General features: G+C 40.5%; 1 protein-coding gene across 1 annotated transcript in view; it reads left to right on the top strand.

The window, feature by feature from the left end:
- Window positions 1–17,705, top strand: part of MAD1L1 (MAD1 mitotic arrest deficient like 1) — a 685,198-nt gene that overhangs the window by 228,516 nt on the left and 438,977 nt on the right. The window contains exon 12 of the mRNA XM_018560488.1: window positions 6,882–7,022. Coding sequence (XP_018415990.1) covers window positions 6,882–7,022 — 141 coding nt within the window. The remainder of the gene's footprint in view (window positions 1–6,881; window positions 7,023–17,705) is intronic.

The following is a 17,705-nucleotide window of genomic DNA, read 5'->3' as shown; positions in this document are numbered from 1 at the left end:
AAAAATTAATAAATAAATATAAAAATTAAAACGTTTATAATTTTTTTTGTGAAAAAGTTAAAATAAAAAAAAGTTTTCTGATTCGGCCTGACATTTTTATTTATTTCGGTTTCGAATTTTTAATTTCGGTGCACCTCCAGTAAACATGAATGTAATTGTTTAGGTAGACTCCCTTACTCTTAAGTTTTGGTAAATCTAAAAGAGATTGTACAGAGTGTACAACCCAGATATAATCGATATAGTTCGCTTTAAGCATTTAAACATTTTTTTCTTTGATCGGGCCCTTCCATATTGGGGAAAATCCGTAACAAGCGAGAGACATTGCTGTAGTCCTCCCATTTCTTTAATTTCTCAATTTACTTGTTACATGTTATCCCAAGCATTTATCTGTGTGAAAGCAGTGGGCTCTCTGCTCAAAGACACACCCCCTACTGAGTCAGAGCTAGAAATCGTCAAACAGTAGGGAGTGTAAACTTTGATAATTTCAGAGCTTAAGATCTGACTTGGTGGAGGAGGGGGCAGCAGCAGCATTGCCAGACCTCTGCAGGGAGACCACTGCTTGTACACATTGAGCAATGATCCTTCTCTACAGCATGCTGGCAGCATGTAGGCTTTTACTACTCTGGGTGTAGCTGCTTTCAATGGAAAACAACCTCTATGTTTGCACACCTTTTGCTTCGATGCTCCTGGAATGTATTTAGCTTATATAAATTTAAGGGATGTTTAAATTAGCATTATGGTAAGGGGCCTTGCTTGCTTGCTTGCTAAACACAAGACAAAAGTTACATCTCAGGTAGCTTCTTCTACCAGTACAGGTAAAGTAATTTTTTCCCCCTTTTAGCGCCTCTTGACTGCGCTTGCTGCATCACTGTCTACATTAGTGACTGAAATGAGTATGTGTACACTTTCTATAAAGTGTATGACAGTCCCCCTCCAAATGGGCAAGAGTGTAGTTTGAAGGTGCAGTGGTAATTAAATGGTAAAATATTTTAATATGGTTTGTGCCGTTGTTACATCTTCTAGTTGCAGATATCAAGCATAATTCAGGCATGTATGGTTGTTTTCAAAGCATTTCTCCTTCTAGTATTATCCCAGTCTTATTATTTGTCACTTTTTATTATTTTGCTTTTTAACTTTATTATAAAGACTGCCACAATATTATTGTTCAGATGCAAGCATTCCAGTTTAATTCTTTGACAAATTTGCTTTCTTGGATTTTGACTTGTTTAACCCCTTAATGACCTAGGCCTTTTGTTTTTTTGCACCCATGTTAAAATCCTCATCTTAGGCCTGAAAATTAGTTAAAAACCCCTAAACATATATTTTCTGAAAGCCAAGACCCTATAGAATAAAATTTCAGCAGTTCCAATTTTTTTTAGTACAACTTTTATTATCAAACACAAAAATTTTGTGAAAAAATGCAGTTAAGTTGAATTTAGTGCCCCAAAACACAATACAATGCCCATTTTTAAATAAAATATGAAAGTTGAGGTTACAACGAGTAAATAGATATCCAACATGTCCAGGTTAAAAATTGTGTGCGTCTGTGAAACGGCAACACAATTCAGTACCCCAAAAAGTCCATAGACAACGCTTTAGAAGCCCCTGCAGGTCATCAGTTTAGAGATATGCATAAATATTGGCCCTAGAATTATCGCCCTTTGGTGTGCGCGGCGATACTCAACATGTGTAGTGTGATCATCATTTTTATACGTAGGCACACCTGACGCGTGTTTACGTTATGACGCATGCTCCCGGGCGACTGTCATTTTTTTTACAATTATTTTTACATTTCTTTCATGTAATATTTTTAAAAACTGTTTTTGTTTTTTTAACTTTTATTTGCTATCACATAGTGGTTAAGCCGACAGTCGGCTCTACAAGTTTAAACAGACTCCCGGCGGCAAAAGTCGCCAGGAGTCTGTTTAAACAGCCCCGATGCTGGCGACGTACACTGTACGTCGTCAGTCACGAAGGGGTTAAGGTGATGCTTTCCACTACAAATAAGCTATTGAAGTGCAGATCACACTTCAATGGGTTATTGCTGGGCTTCAGGAGCCCAGCACTGACAGCTATGGGACCGGAAGTAATGTAATCTGCATCGCTCCCGGTCCCATAAAATGGGCAGGAGATTGGTGAACAGACGTTCGCCGCTCTCCTGCCCACCTTCCCCCGACACCAGAGTTGCGGCACTTTACCGGCCGGTAGAAGCGATCTGGCTGTCAGTCTGGCAATGTTTCATGGGACTTGTAGTTTCACCACAGCTAGAGTGCTGGAATTTTCTACCACCGTTCTAGTATGCTTAATGTTAGAAACTCACAAAAGCATGGCATTTATTCCATTCAGACAATGGCGCTGGTCGGAATTGGTGCCAGATCCTCAGCATTCCAAAGCATGAATGCTAACCACTGGCACTTTGGGTAATTTGTAGCAGCTACAAACGTACCGGTCTATGCAGCTGTAACTCTCTGATAATTCAATATAATTCTTTAGTTCCATTGGATAACAAGAGTAACCACTGAAGCTGGCTTTTCTCCAACAAGCTTCCAATGCTGCAAAAAGTCAAGTACTCAGCAGCTGAGCTACAAATCGCTGCAATCACCATGACACAGACCTTTCATTGACTGCAAATCAATGTTTCCTAACCACAAAAACGCTATGAGAGCAATTCTACAGCTGCTACAAATCGCTGCAACAAAATCACTTATGTGACATGGCCCTAAGCCACTGTGTTCTGTGTGAATCTAGCAGAAGTTGTCTGTTCATAACATACAATCATAAAGATCGACCCATCTTCGCTTTTAGCATGTAACCCCCTTGGATGGCCGGTCTATTTGCACTTCCCTGCTGCTTGAACTCTGCAGAAAGGCTCCTTCTAACGGCATGTGACTTGGTTTTAGAGGAAGGGGAACCCCACCATACACACTCTCCATCCAAGAGATGACAGTATATGTTGATAACTGGAAAATAGGCTCTATTGTCTAGATTACAACTGCTTCATGATCACCCTTGACTGCGGGAATAAAACAAAACGGCGTGACGACAGTGTGAAATCCACCAGGGACTGGTGTTGTAGCAGGGAGTGTAACACAAAGCCTGTAAAGTGTAAATAAGTTTGATAATGTCACTTATCTGACAGCTTTCTCCAAGCTTAGATCATCAAAGTCATCTTTAACTCACTACCCCAGACAGGCTAGAGCAAGCTTTTGGCAGTCTCGTCTTGTTGGCAATATGTGTAAAATTCCTTCAACCTTGTTGATGCAGCAAAACCTGGGCTCTTCGTACACAAGAAAGCGCCCCATTCATCACTATGATAACTTACTTGGAATACAGCTACGGGCTTCATTCATCTAGCGTTCTGCTGAAATTCAAAGCCTATATAATCAGTAGCTTTTTTTTTTTTTTTTAAATAAAGGTATTCATGACAGTAAGATCAGCTTAGTGCATATAACCTAGGCTGTCTATACATTAAAATCTTGATTTGTAAATATATATGATCATGGGAGCAACCACATTTTATAATTACATCTGCAGATTCTGCTTCCTGCTTAGTAATACAGTACAGTATCCTTGCTGTATTGTTCCTGCTGTCATTTAGGGTACATATAGACAATAAGTGATAGTGGAATGGTCAAGCTGTTTTTTTTTCTAAATTAATCCATTTAGGTTTTATTAAAAGAGAACTATGGAGTAACCTTTTTATCCCATGTTTCACCCATAGTTTATAGTTAAAGGTCACCGGAGAACATATTCTAACATCCTCCCATGACCCAAAGCTCAGTATATGGGTCGCAAGCTTTGAGAACCCGATAATGCTGTAGAGATCCACCAAGCTGCTTGAGTGACAGTGGGCTCTGCTTATCCCAGCTGTGCCCTCCCCTTCTTTGTCCGTTCCTCAACTCAGCACTGGTGGGGGGGGGGGGGGGGAATCCCTGCAGGGACTGGTGACTAAAAGTCACCACCCTCTACATGGAGATGATCGGAAAGTGAGTGAGCGACGGTATGTGTTCGCTCAATTCCCGATCTATAGAGCCGACCTGTGACAGTTTAATTGTCACATGTCGGCTTGAACTATGAGGATGAGTCAAAATCACTCGCCTCATAGTTCTCCTATGAAACATCGGTTGTTACATTATTACATTTGTTTGTGTACTGATTTAAAATGGGACGCCAATGCACCTCTACAGTGTATCTGCATTGCAGCACACTTCAATGCATGGTTTCACACTACTTTGCATTACGGTACGCTGCGATGCAAAATATGCTGCATGTAAGATTAAGATTTTAGATTCTTTGTGCTTCATTAGGCTGACAATACTGTGCATGTTACTGCGTGATGTAACGCACTGCAATTGACTGGACCACTGTGAACAAGCCCTCAATAAACCTGTGCCGATTGCTCTTGTGCCCTCCGTATGGTCAGCTTGCTTATGCAAATTCTACTGTTTTCTGTCTTTAGTCCTTTTTAGTACATTTCTGAAATGTACACTTCACCATGTTTTGTCTCTTTTAAAAAGCTGCAGAAAAATATAAAAAAGTACTGATCTGCCAGAAATCCAGTAAGCTCCTAACTTCCTGTCTGGGACTGGTATGAACAACATAAGGATCATTTAAATGTACTACATGTCTAGGGTGCTACATTATACCTGAACCGGTCATGTTTTACTTGGAGGTTAAAAAAAATTGTATAAAAGGTCAAAGGCATCCCATAAAAAAAACCAAAACCAAAAAACCCACTACTATCTATTTTCATTTAATATTTTCATGTAATTTTTCTTAACATAGGTCAATGCAATGGAGCAACAAGCGGGACAGCATATTTATACATAATTATACAATTGCCAGCCATGTTTTCCCGTGCAAGCTTGGGGATTTTACATGTGTAGTGAATGATATCAGAAGCCGTTTCAAGTCATTTAAGTTTTGTAACTTCTGTGGCTTAGGTGTGCTGGTTCTTTAAGCAGCAGCCGAGCTGTCTGTTTATCAGAGATTGCGTTGGCGAAATCTCATTTGGCAATAGCCGTGATGCAGTGCAGATTAAAAGGAATGCAGGAGCCGTTTGGTTGAATTCCAGATCCGCAGCGTTGCAAAATGACAGATTGTAAAGCAAAGTAACACTAAAATGTTAGTAGGGCTCATTTGTTAAATAGGTCCAATCTAGGTTTAATCTATTGCCAGCATGATCTTCGCTAGCTGTAAAACAGGCGGTGTCTGGATGCAGGCCAGGAAGTATCATAATGTAGGACGGAGAGCTCTAGAAAATGATATTTGCTGCAAAGTTCTTCAGGCTAAACCCAAAACATCAACAATACCGATCCAGCTTTTTTCTGTCTGTGTTAAATAGAACTGACACTTGGAGCCTCATGTCATAGTATCGGCGTGTAATTTCTGACAGTGCAATTTTAGCTGATAGGGATGTTTTATACTGTCATGTAACTGTCCACTGGTGATGACTGAGATATGTTCCCAGTGTTTAGCAGTATACAGCACAATTCATTTAACATTTTCTTTGAAAACAGTCAGGTCGGATAAAGTGGACCTGTCAATAAAAATCACACTTCACGTAAATCAATAGGGCGACATTGCCAAATCACATATTCTCAAGTTTAAACATTTAAAACATATTTCAAAATGCATTCCAAGCACTATTATGTTGCTTAATATTTAGGTCTGTGGCTAGAGAATGCAGAGAATATGTCGATCTATTGAAGAAGTGACACTCAACTCGGCTGTGATGCTCCAATCATCTCTGAATTGGTGCTGACACTGTCCTTCCTTCTGGAGGGTGCCTACTTTTATTCCCCATGCTCCCTGTGTGTGTTGTATAGTAGTTACCGCTCCAAGCTCTCTCCCGTTTAGAAACCAGCATGGATACACTCTGAAACGTGGGGATCTATTAGCCCTCCACCTCCTAGATCAGGTGCGGTGGGACCACAGGGATATATGGACTGTAGAGTTATTTTTCGATTTGCATGATATATACCATGCGGTAATCGTTGCCAGTGATTGTTTTAAACTTACATCTGTCCACATTTCAAATCAGGGATATTGGCTTCTCCTCATGCTCTCCTTCCATATATTGTCCACTTCTTGTACCCGCCCGTCTGCTCAGAGTTGTTTCTAAACGTCTCAGGATATTCTTGCCTCATATTCTCTGAGGAAGCGCATCAGTGAAACGCGTTGGAAGTCAACAAATATCTGCCACAGTGAAATAAGCTAAAAAAAAACAAACATCATTTACAAAGATGGACTGCATCATTTTCAAATGAAATAAGTGTAATGGAAGCTACACACGGACTTATATAAGAGTTATGTGGCAGTGGGAGGCAGAATTGAGGGAATTGTTTTTGCAATACTGTTTTTAATGCTGCTGATGCTGGTTTTAACTAAATATGTTAATATTTCTACTTCTTGAAATTGGAGTCTGACACCCTTTAAAGCCCCATAGATACAAATGTATTTTGTTGTTGATTGGATTAGGAATAGGGGTTAGGTCTCAGACCACCTGGAATTATTAGCCCTGTGGAGTTTTGATATAATACTTTGAGGATTGTTAATCACATAGTAACTGGATTAGGTACTTGTTTAGACTCTCATACATGAGCTTTTAGTTGTAGTTTAAGGATTCAGCAAGCAGGATAGTGAGTTGATGGACATAAATGGCAGAATTAAAGTTCAAACCATTTAGGAGGTAGGCTGGCTCCCTAAATCTGTTTTTCTTGGGGATCTTTTCTGTTTGACTGAACCTTTAGGCGTAAACTTCTCTGAAGTTGCTCAGGGGCTAGCTCACCATTCCTGACTGTATATATTGTTTTTGTGCTCCAATTTTTATTCTCTGCCTGATCTTAATTGTATTTTATTTTGCATGGCACCATGTGCAGGAAAGAGATGGAATGAGGGCAATACTGGATTCCTATGACAGCGAGCTGACCCCATCTGAACATACTCCTCAGCTCAGCCGCCGTCTCCGTGAGGCTGAAGAAATCCTGCAGAAAGTTCATGGGCACAATGCTGAGATGGAGGTAATTAGTTATTGGAAAGCAAGACTACAGCTATAACACACTAGCCTTTCTTTCTATGTTGTCTTCATCTTTACCTAGTGGAAATATTTGCAAACAAATGTGTATTTTTTTGTATTATGTTTGTTCTGGTTTCCTATACAGATAACAAAATAGTATTATCCTTACTGCCATGTCTTTTCATGTGATCAGTTCACTTTCAGGCAGTGTCGTTACAGAAGTCTGAATGTGCATTGTCAGTTTGCTGCATTTGCTGTGCCATTAGGTACCTGTTGTTGTTTTTTTTTTTTTTTTAAATCTCTCCATAAGTTATTATTCAATGCGCAAATGTGAGGTTTTGTGTGTCAGTGTAGTCAGGGAACTCTGTGCCAGTTCAGTGATGGATGGCGAAGAAGTGCACATCGGTGCAACAGCAGCGTTTGCATTTGTTCAGGTATGGTGCTAAATTGGACATGTGCACTTAATTTCAGTAGTGGTGAGTGGTGTCGTGTGTAGCGATATAATATACAGCGGTATGTATGCACATAAATATATATTTGGGGTGTATATAGATAGATAGATAGATAGATAGATAGATAGATAGATAGATAGATAGATAGATAGATAGATCTATCTATCTATCTATCTATATCCCCCAAATATATATTTATGTGCGTTGTGAAAATCCAGGCAACCTCAGTTCTTTTCCAGAGAGTAGCGTTTAATTGGATCGAAGTAACAGATGAACAGAAACAGTCCGACAGAGTAATAAAATAAAATACCTAGACCTCAGGTGACAAAGATTCCACGATGACCCACTCTACCTACCCAGCACATATCTTCAATCTATATATGCACCTCTGTGCCTCTCCATGACTCTTATCTTCTTTCTAGCCACTGTACGCTCTCAATTCATATACAGTTTAGAGACATTCACTAATGCTGTCGCACACACCTTACAACCATCGCAAGACTTTAGTCTTGCGATGGTTGTAAGGTAATTTAAAAAACGTACGATCTGCCTATCTTGGACAGGCAGATCGTACTTGCGATGATCGCAAGCCCGCCCGCTGAGGGGCGGGCTTCCGATGACCGCAATGCTTAACGGGCAGTGTGCGCTTGTGCACACCGGCCCGTCTGGCTTTTATCTTACGAACATGCCACACACCCGCCGAAAATCGTACGATTCTCGGCGGGTTTTCGAACATGTTCCTAAGATAGAAGGCTCCCACACACCTTACAATAATCATATGATCGAGGTATTTCCCGCGATTATCGTACGATTATCGTAAGATGTGTGAGCACCTTAACACTGAAAAGACTTCTGATTGGCTGGTCTAATTACCCCTCTGCGGTTGGTTAACTTAACAGGTTTTAACAAAATTCCCTACAGCTGTTCCTTTGTGTAAAATCAACACCCAGAAAACAGGATGGTCAACTGGTCAATAAACTTACACAATAAAAACCTAGTTAGCATAGTTAAATAACATCAGCCAAAAGAATTTCCTGAAATACATGAGCATACAAACTAAATATACCCTTACCTAATCTATTCCAATCATAATTTACAACATCGTGTATGTTGGTGAAGTCATAAAGGTAGAGTTTAGGTAATTTTTGTTTTGGTAGGCAGCAGCAGGGACATAACCTACCTTTAATGAAGTATGTCCCATGTCCTGCTGGCTGCTGCTTAATGGAGAAACCTTTCCTTGATTGGTGCTACTCCCCACAGTGCTGATCTTCCACTGCTGTGGGGTCTAAGATAAGCGGCTGCAACTGTGAACCATCAATGTTGGCAGCCCCAACCATTCACAGAAGTCGTATTCTTTCCCAGAATGGAAAGTGTTCTGTGATTGGAGGAGGTGGAATTTTTAATTCATCTGCCTGTTTTTCCATTCCCAAATCAGTTTGCATTCTGGGAAAGAATACTAAGAGTTCTGTGAATGGGTGATTGAGGGGGAAGGAGAGGATGAATGGTGCTGATGGTTCACAGTGGCAGCCGCTGATCTTACTCCAGCAGTGCCAAAAGCACTGTGGGTTGTATCTGGCCTTACCGAGGGAAAGATTTCTATACTAAGCAACAGCCAGCAAGACATGATACACTTCATTATAGTCCCTGATTCTATATACCCAAAAAACTACACTTCAGCTTAAGGTTTTGTAGATCACAATCAGAACAGGATTGCATTACCGTATCCTATGCTAAAGGAAATTGGAGTAAACGAGAGGGATAGCTTTACCCTCTCTTTAACTTATGTTGGGTGAAATGTTACCCTTTGGTGTGACAGGAAAGTAATATCACCCTACACTAGAACTGTACAGCTAGCATCAGGTTATCTACGGCTATTACAATGGACACAGGTCAACAGCGTATGTCCGTGTGACACTGCACTGTATAACATGACCCGCTGCCTCTCTGCGATAGACCAGAAGGTGAAAGGAAGAATGGAGCTAGCGTCTACCCTCACTTTATGGATTGTTTTCTTTTTTTCTTTTTTTTACAGTACCTATTGGTTTTGCCAAAACTTTATACTTCATAGATAAATCTGAGATTTCTTTGCTGTCTGTGTTCCTTTTTTTTGTGGGTGGGGGGAATCTTCTATCTCCCGGTCAGGACAAAAAGAGATGGGAAATCTCTCCAATGGAGACACAGAGAAAAACCCATATTTCATTTTGGTGAGGAAATGTTAGAACTTCTGATCATTTTATTGTTACATGTGCCTTCTGTTTCCGGTGACAACCACTCCCTCTCCCCTCATTGCTTGTATGGGCATCAGTGAACATGAGGAAAGCTTCCCCCCCAAAAAAAAAACTGACCACCCAATATTGTTTAGAAAAGCCAAGGGTTAGTTCTAAGATAATGTGATATCTTCCATAGCCCAATTTCTTTTTTCTTTTTTGATAATAGAGAACATCTATATATACTATGAAAGGATATGGAAAGTCAGTGGGTTGCCTGTGATGTACAGCAACAGCTTGTGCTGTCAGAGTGAAGGCTCTTTTGTTTTCTTTCTCACACAGACAATGTCAACAAATTCACTATTCACTATTCACACAGCAGACAGTCTGCACTTCACTAGCGCTGTGCTGACATCCTGGCTGCAGAGAGCCTAGAACCCGCCGAACATCTTCCTTCCACCGCTAGACAGGGAACCTGTACAAAGCAGGGGTTGTCTAAGGCGGCCCAGCTGCCTGGAAGGAGAATTCCCTGTAAATATAATTACATTAATAGTCCTTTTATTTCAACCTGTTTGGGCTTTCTCTGAAACATTAATGAGCAGGGGTAGGCATGCTGACACATTGAATAGTTCCCCATGTTTTTTATGTTAGAGTGATTTACCGTGGCTGAGAACGCCATATGTATTCTAATCAGTTAATTATGAGCCTGACAATTCTGGCACATCAAGCTCCATATGCTCATGCTTTGTTTGCCAGTAGGACCAGGGGCTTAAATGGAAACCTGTTAATCCTTTGACCAAAAATGATCACCTTATCAGTTCAGCAATAACGCAACCTGGCATTCATATTCTTCTCATTTCTGCTGTTAATTGCTGAACTGTAAGGGGGTATATTGGAAATAAAAGTTAAATTTCCTCATTAAAGCAAATCTTGCAATATGACAGACATTTAAAGGGAAACAAAAGCCTTTTTTTTTAATGAATTACTTTGAAAATGTATAGTGTGGTTCACCAAGATACAGATGTCCACAAAGGATGGCAGGGACAGGGGCCTCAGCAGGAGAGTAGTCAGAGGGTTACAACAAGAAGTTGGTCTATACATCAGGCAGAGACATGGTGAATAAACAGGCAAAAGTCAGTCCAGGCAACAGACATGGACGTTGTCTGTAAACCGGCGGGTTGTCAGTCCAGTCCGCAAACAGAAAGGTAGTCAAAAGGTTTGGTTGTAGGGCCTATTTTAAGTGCCACTAGAAGAAGATGGACCAATAACGGGTATTTAGGAACGGATAGGTAAAGAGTGTTGTCTGGCAACCAAATGCTGTGAGTGAGACACGGACAGATTACAGGAGAGTGTGGCCAATAAGGAGCAGGGGGGAGGAGCCCAAGGTGCGGCCATTGCTGAGTGGAGCAGCTGTTTGGGTCATATGGGGGTTTGCAGCTATATTTGCTCATATGCAGCTCAATAATCACTGCTGTTCCCTCATTGCCTGCTTATCAATCTGCTCAGACTAAATAACAGCAGTACAATGTTCAGATGACTTATCTATTCATCAGCAGGCTAACAATAATGTTTGACATACAGATAGCCATACAGATTCCCAAGAATGGACATTCCAGTGATCATTACAACTCCGTATAGGCCCAACTGGATGTGTCACTCCTACCTGATCAGACTTCTACCACGTGCTTGATGGGCTCTTCCAGATCATCCACATCTACTTTTCCAAGGACCAGCTTACCATCCTGCTTAATGGTCACTGGCTTTAACAGGTCAGGGCTGTTAATTTCCAGGTCTTGATGGACTGAGGCATTTCTGGACCGATAGTTCCCTCAAAGCTAAATGCTAGAAAGTTTATTTCCTGCATGGTCTGCCATCACACATTGAAGGCGTGCTCCACTTATTGCAAGGAAATAAACTTTCATCCCAGAGAATTGTCCATGAGCCTGAGTCTGCATCTGGGCCCTGAGTACCATCAAGGAGCAGATCTCGGCGCTTGCAAACTTTTCCAGGGACTACTAGCTTCCTACTCTCTGATTAAGACTATTATGCAGGGTATCGCTCAGGTGGCTCATCAGTCCATAGGATCTGACATGTGTTCTCATGGTACTTTAAAAGACACATTTTGACTGTGTCAGAATGTGCCCCCCATCATGGCTCCTCCCCCCAGCCATTGTGCCCTATAATGACATAGCAACTGACATGAGGAGCCACTTTGCACTGCAGGGGATATGCTATCCAACAAACCTGAAAGTGTTTAATAGCAGTGGAACTCAGAGCTCATGAAGACGGTGAAGATTTCACTTGCTGCTTTCTGGAGTGGTAAGTATGCAGCTTTTATTGCAGGGGACAGTTGGCTAGACATATTAATTTCATATTCATTTTTATACTCTTGTTTTGCAGCATAAATATATTTCTCATAACTGTTTATGGTTAACGCTCCTGCCTTAGAGATTTAATGTGCACCTGATGTTGCAAATTGATGTTTAACACCATTGTGGATACAAATCTAGTTGATGTGTGGATGATGGCTTATGAATCATGCTTCACAATAACCTTGTATGTGTAGCTGTGCTGTATGTAGCCAATGATGATCAACAAAACTGCTCTGTTCCATCCCTATGGCAATGACTCATTTATATTCAGAGACCTTAGTGCAAAGATTCGATTTTTTTTTTTATACAGCAGAGTAAAGCTTGAAGGGACATGCACTTTGCTTAAAGGGCATAGCTACAAGTTCAGTTATATCTGCCTCCATGGCTGATTATACTTACTTTTCCTTTGTCGGTAGAAGGGAAGAAGTCCAGTGTACGCTTCAAGTTGCAACAGCACTAAGGACTTTCTCCCCATACCAATGTGGCTACACTGGTTGCCTGTGCAGCCAAACCCAACCAATAGCCATGCACCAGTGCTGCCACATTGGAAAGAGGAGTGAGTTACATACTGCCAGTAACAGAAATGTCATCTCACTTACTCAGGTGAACACAGTGGTGGCGGTGTAAAGGGTAGTCAAGCATGTGTGGGATTAAAATGAACCCGTTGCTTTGTCCTCCATGTTCAAAACACAAGTTAATTTTAAGGCCCCATTGAAACTAAATGCATTTTCACTGTATGTTTGCACACACATTGCAATGTGTTATAGTGCATGAACATTTGTTATACAATTATTGTTGTCATTTTTCTTTTGTCCTTAATTTCCTTGGCTCAAAGATTGTTAGAACATATTTATATGTTGAATTTTTTAACACATTTATACATATGTTTTTTGGGCTTTCATGATCATTTATTCCACTGGACTTTAAAACATTCACTAGCATGGTCAGGTCACACTTCACTGCCTCAGTTTTATTCATTTGGTTTGCCTGTGGAGTGGCTACTAATCTGCAAAAAACGACACGCTTGTGAAAGGGCCGGTAAAGCTATATTTCAGTAAAAATTGATTCTCAGGGCCTCTGTAATGTCCAGGCATAACTGCAGTGCAGCGGGCTACCTCGCTGATTTGGTAATTTGGATGCTGGCTTACCTGTTTGTAATACAGGAAAGGTATTATGGACACACTCAATGTAGAATCACTTTGAAACACAGAAGGCCTACTTTATCAAAATGTTAGTACTATGAAAATCCTTATAGCCACCGATCAGATTTAATCAAATACAATCAGATTTTGGTGATCAGACAGAGAGGACATACAACATTTATTAAAGTACTCCATAGCTGCAGATTTGCCTGTGCCTACAGGTCCCCATTTGCTGACATCACCACTGAGACATCTGTTCTTGAAATTGAGGATACCCACCACTGGACAGCCAATAGGAAATGTCTGCCTCATGCAGTGACGTGGGCACTTGAAGAAGGACTCTGCTTTCTGTACATAGAAGAAGAAGGTCATTTTTTTTTGTTATCCTCTGCTAGAAATTAGAGATGTGGCGGCCTGGAGTTCAGTTTTAGGCTAGATTCAGTGCATTGAAAGGGCAAGGTTCTTTGGGGCCCTAGTATCCAGACACAATCCTTCTCCACTTGTGTCCTTACTACTACTTCTGGTGTTTTGAATAGTTGTATGTCTCATAATGGCTGTCCCATCGAGTCCTCGCCCACATACTTTGTGAGTCTTGTGAGTCTTTTGAAGCACTAATGCATTGTGTTAATTTGACCTAATTCACATTTTTCTTTTCAATTGGGTCCCATATTTGTCTGCCAATTAAATTCCTTTGATGTACATTTAAGTGACGAAAGTGGAACTAAACTCAATAGGTAAAATTTCCTATGTTATGGGGACATTTGGGAGTGTTAATTATGTCTTGGTACCTTGTGAAATATAATTTTTTTGTCTTGAATTCAACCTGAAAAAATAGAAGTGGACTTCCTGGTATGTGAGGAATGGACTGGAACTGCTGACGTTTGTAGTGCTTTCACACACAGGACACCAGGACTGTCGTATAATGAGTAGTGGGCCCAAGCCTTGTACAGTGGCAAGCAGCAGGGTTATTGTTTATGTCCTGCCCCTGATTTCAATCATGACCTCGGCATGACCCTTAGTAAGTTTGGATTTGACACCCCTGGTCTAAGGAGATTGAAATGTTGTGTTTTCACTACTGTGCTGCTTACAGTTCTCTTTGCTGGAGGCTCTGACATAATGATGCAAATTCCTGCTTCTACCAAGATGGTCGCCTGCACACAAGAGACAGAGTGCAGAAGAAGGCATGATAAGTCAGTGATGAGATAACATCAGATGTAGGGAGACCACAGAAAATACCGGTGACTAGCCCATTGCCCTCTGCCTGCTTTTTCTGGGCACAGTTTTCAGAGTTCAGTTCCTTTTTTAAGTGCTGATTTTTAGTTTATTTTTTTTACTCAAGGAAGAAAATAGATTTGGGCATTTTATTTAATTTATATTTTGTTACATTTTCATTAGAGCTGCAACAGTTAATCGATTTAGTCGATTAAAAACATTGGCAACGTTTTCGATCGTCGATTCGTCGGCTATCGATTTGATTTGCCTGTTCTGGGCTCCACACGCGGCCTGAGTCAGACGCTGCTCCTCTATAACTGGTCAGTGGTAATCTGCATTGCACAGTATAATCATTATACAGCGCAATGGAGAATACCACCAGCTATAGAGGACTACAAATCCCAGCAATAATACATTGTATACAACGCAATGCAGAATACCAGCAGTTACAGGGGACTACAAATCCCAGCAATAGTACATTATAGTATAATGTTGTACTATTGCTGGCATTTGTTGTAGTCCTCTGTAGCTGCTGGTATTCTGCATTGTGCCGTATAATCATTCTACAGCGCACTGCAGAATACCAGCAGCTATAGAGGACTACAAATTGCAGCAATAATACATTATATACAGCGCAATGCAGAATAACGCCAGCTACAGAGGACTACAAATCCCAGCAATAGTACATTATAGTATAACGTACTATTGCTGCATTCCTCTATAGCTGCTGGTATTCTGCACTGCGCCGCTGTATAATGTACTATATTGCACACCACACTTTTCTTTTAACTTCCACCGTGCCAAGCTTGCTCCCGTGATGGCTACAATCTCAATAGAAACTAGTAGTCCATCACTGGAGCCTTTTAAAAAAAAATCAGATGAACTGATTATTCGAACTTAATAATCGGCTAACTAATCAATTATGAAAATAATCGTTAGCTGCAGCCCTAGCTTTCATTTTATTTTTTAAATGAGATTTAATGTCTTTTGTGTAGATTTTATTTTTGATTTATAAAATGCATTTTTTTGTCATGGAAATCTTTAAGAATCTATAAATATACTATTTTGTTGAGTGTGTGTGTTAGAAGTTCAGTTCACAAAAGTGCTTCTTTTATAGGTGACAATTTATGCAGAAATAAAACTCATACATTTTTTTAATATTCAGAACTTCCCATTCACTGGCAGAACTTGAATCTCTTCCCATGGTATTAACATTTGCCATGCAGAAGAGTGCACCCTTTAGATTTAAATAGTCAGCAATTTTGGATGAGGAGAGGCTCACTGCAGTGTCTTTAAATGAGACCGGTAGACAGGAAATGTGGTATATATGGGAAAAATGTCACTCCCTACAGTCACAGTTTACTTCAAAACAACAGGTTCCTCATTGTCTTTATAAATATACATAATAGTCATTGGTAACTTTTGCTGTATAACCGATCTAGTATCCAATTTTTTTTGGAACGTATTGTTGTGATAATCTTTGCAACTCTGAAAAAACGATATTTGGCTATATTCTAATTTAGTCACAGATATATAACATTGCAAGGATGTCATGAGGAAGCTAGAGGGAGATCTTGTGACAGCTAAGATATACTGTAACTGCTGAACTGTTCGGGGAAAATGTCATTTTGGTAATTTCAGTATTTTTCTGTTTTGTCACCACTCGCTACAGTCCCACTTGAGTTTGGACATTTTTCTTGGCAATTATGCTTTTGTCTGTCATGTCTGATACCGACGAAGGAGAGAAACATCCCTTCCATGCCAGATTGCTGCCAGGACACAGTGTGGGCATCACTGCATTGTCATCCATGTCACAGGGATGACCAGGATATTGGCTGTCACAATTCCCTTGTGGAAATATTCGGAGAGGGAAATAAAAAAAAAAACATTTGTATTGTTAATCAATCATGTCAACTCATGGCAAGTATTGTGGTTTCTTGTGATTCAGGGTACCTACCCCTGATGTATACAGTACTTAATAAACCAGAAGTATATTTCTTCCATTTGAAGATATTGCTGTATCTCGTATTCTTCTATATAACTTGTGTGCTGCTTATGCTGTGTAGCAAATTGTATGTTATGTTAGCTATTTTAAAATAAAATATTCCTGCCGTTTAAAGAATAAATGTGAGCTGAAGTGTTGCTGTGTTCTATCAAACTTTGTAACTGTGTTAGAATGTGTGACCGATGACATGGTCACACATTTTAACCTAATCCCACCCAGTTTTTTGGTGGTGGATAGTGTGACCGGTCACATGGTCACACATTTTAACGTAATCCCACCTAGTTTTTCGGCGGTTTGATATGTAACCGGCAAAAGGTGAAGAATTGAAGCTGTTCCAAGGCAGATCGGCATCACAGATCATATGTGCAGGACACCAGATCTGCCCTGGAACAGCTGATCGGTCCTGAAATGTCACTTCTATCCGACTTTGTGAGTGCGTTCTCACATTCCACAAAGTCGGAGAGAAGTGACATTTCAGGAGCGATCAGCTGTTCCAGGGCAGATCGGTTCTCCTGCACATACGCTCTGCGATGCTGATCTGCCCTGTAACAGCTGAGAAAGTGTTGTAATTCTCCTTCTGCCAGTCACATATTCCAACGCTGAAAAAGTGGGCGTTATTACGTTAAAATGTGTGACCGGTCACACATTCCAACCCAGTCACAAACTTTGATAGAAAAGCTGCACATACCTTTGTGTCTGAGTATTCTGAGAACCCTCCAAACCTGAGCATAGTTGGTGTGCAATCTGTGACTAGACACAAAGGGAAATTCATACTCTAGCATACTTCTCCCTCTTCCCACAGTGCAATACTTAGTCCTCAGGATGCATACCTGAGACCTAACCTGGCGTTCAAGGCCAAGTGTTTTGATCTTGCCAGGCACTGAGGGCCTCAAATGCAGCCCATTACATCACAATAAAGCTGCACATGAAATTCAGAAATGTGTATACAGGTGAAACTCGAATAATTAGAATATCGTGCAAAGTTGATTTATTTCACTAATGCAACTTAAAAGGTGAAACTAATATATGAGATAGACTCATTACATGCAAAGCAAGATAATTCAAGCCGTGATTTGTCATAATTGTGATGATTATGGCTTACAGCTCATGAAAACCCCAAGAACCCCAAATCCACAACCTCAAAAAAGTAGATTATTACATGCAATCAATGAAACAAGGATTGTACATAGAACAATATCGGACCTCTGAAAAGTACAAGCATGCATATGTACTCAGTACTTGGTTTGGGCCCCTTTTGCAGCACTTACTGCCATTACTTTTGCACGATATTCTAATT

Source organism: Nanorana parkeri, unplaced genomic scaffold, assembly GCF_000935625.1.
Source record: "Nanorana parkeri isolate BGI_ZX_2015 unplaced genomic scaffold, ASM93562v1 scaffold458, whole genome shotgun sequence".
In the NCBI taxonomy this organism is placed as follows: Eukaryota; Metazoa; Chordata; class Amphibia; order Anura; family Dicroglossidae; genus Nanorana; species Nanorana parkeri.
The sequence above is the reverse complement of the archived record's forward strand: the minus strand, read 5'-3'. Positions and strand labels throughout refer to the sequence as shown.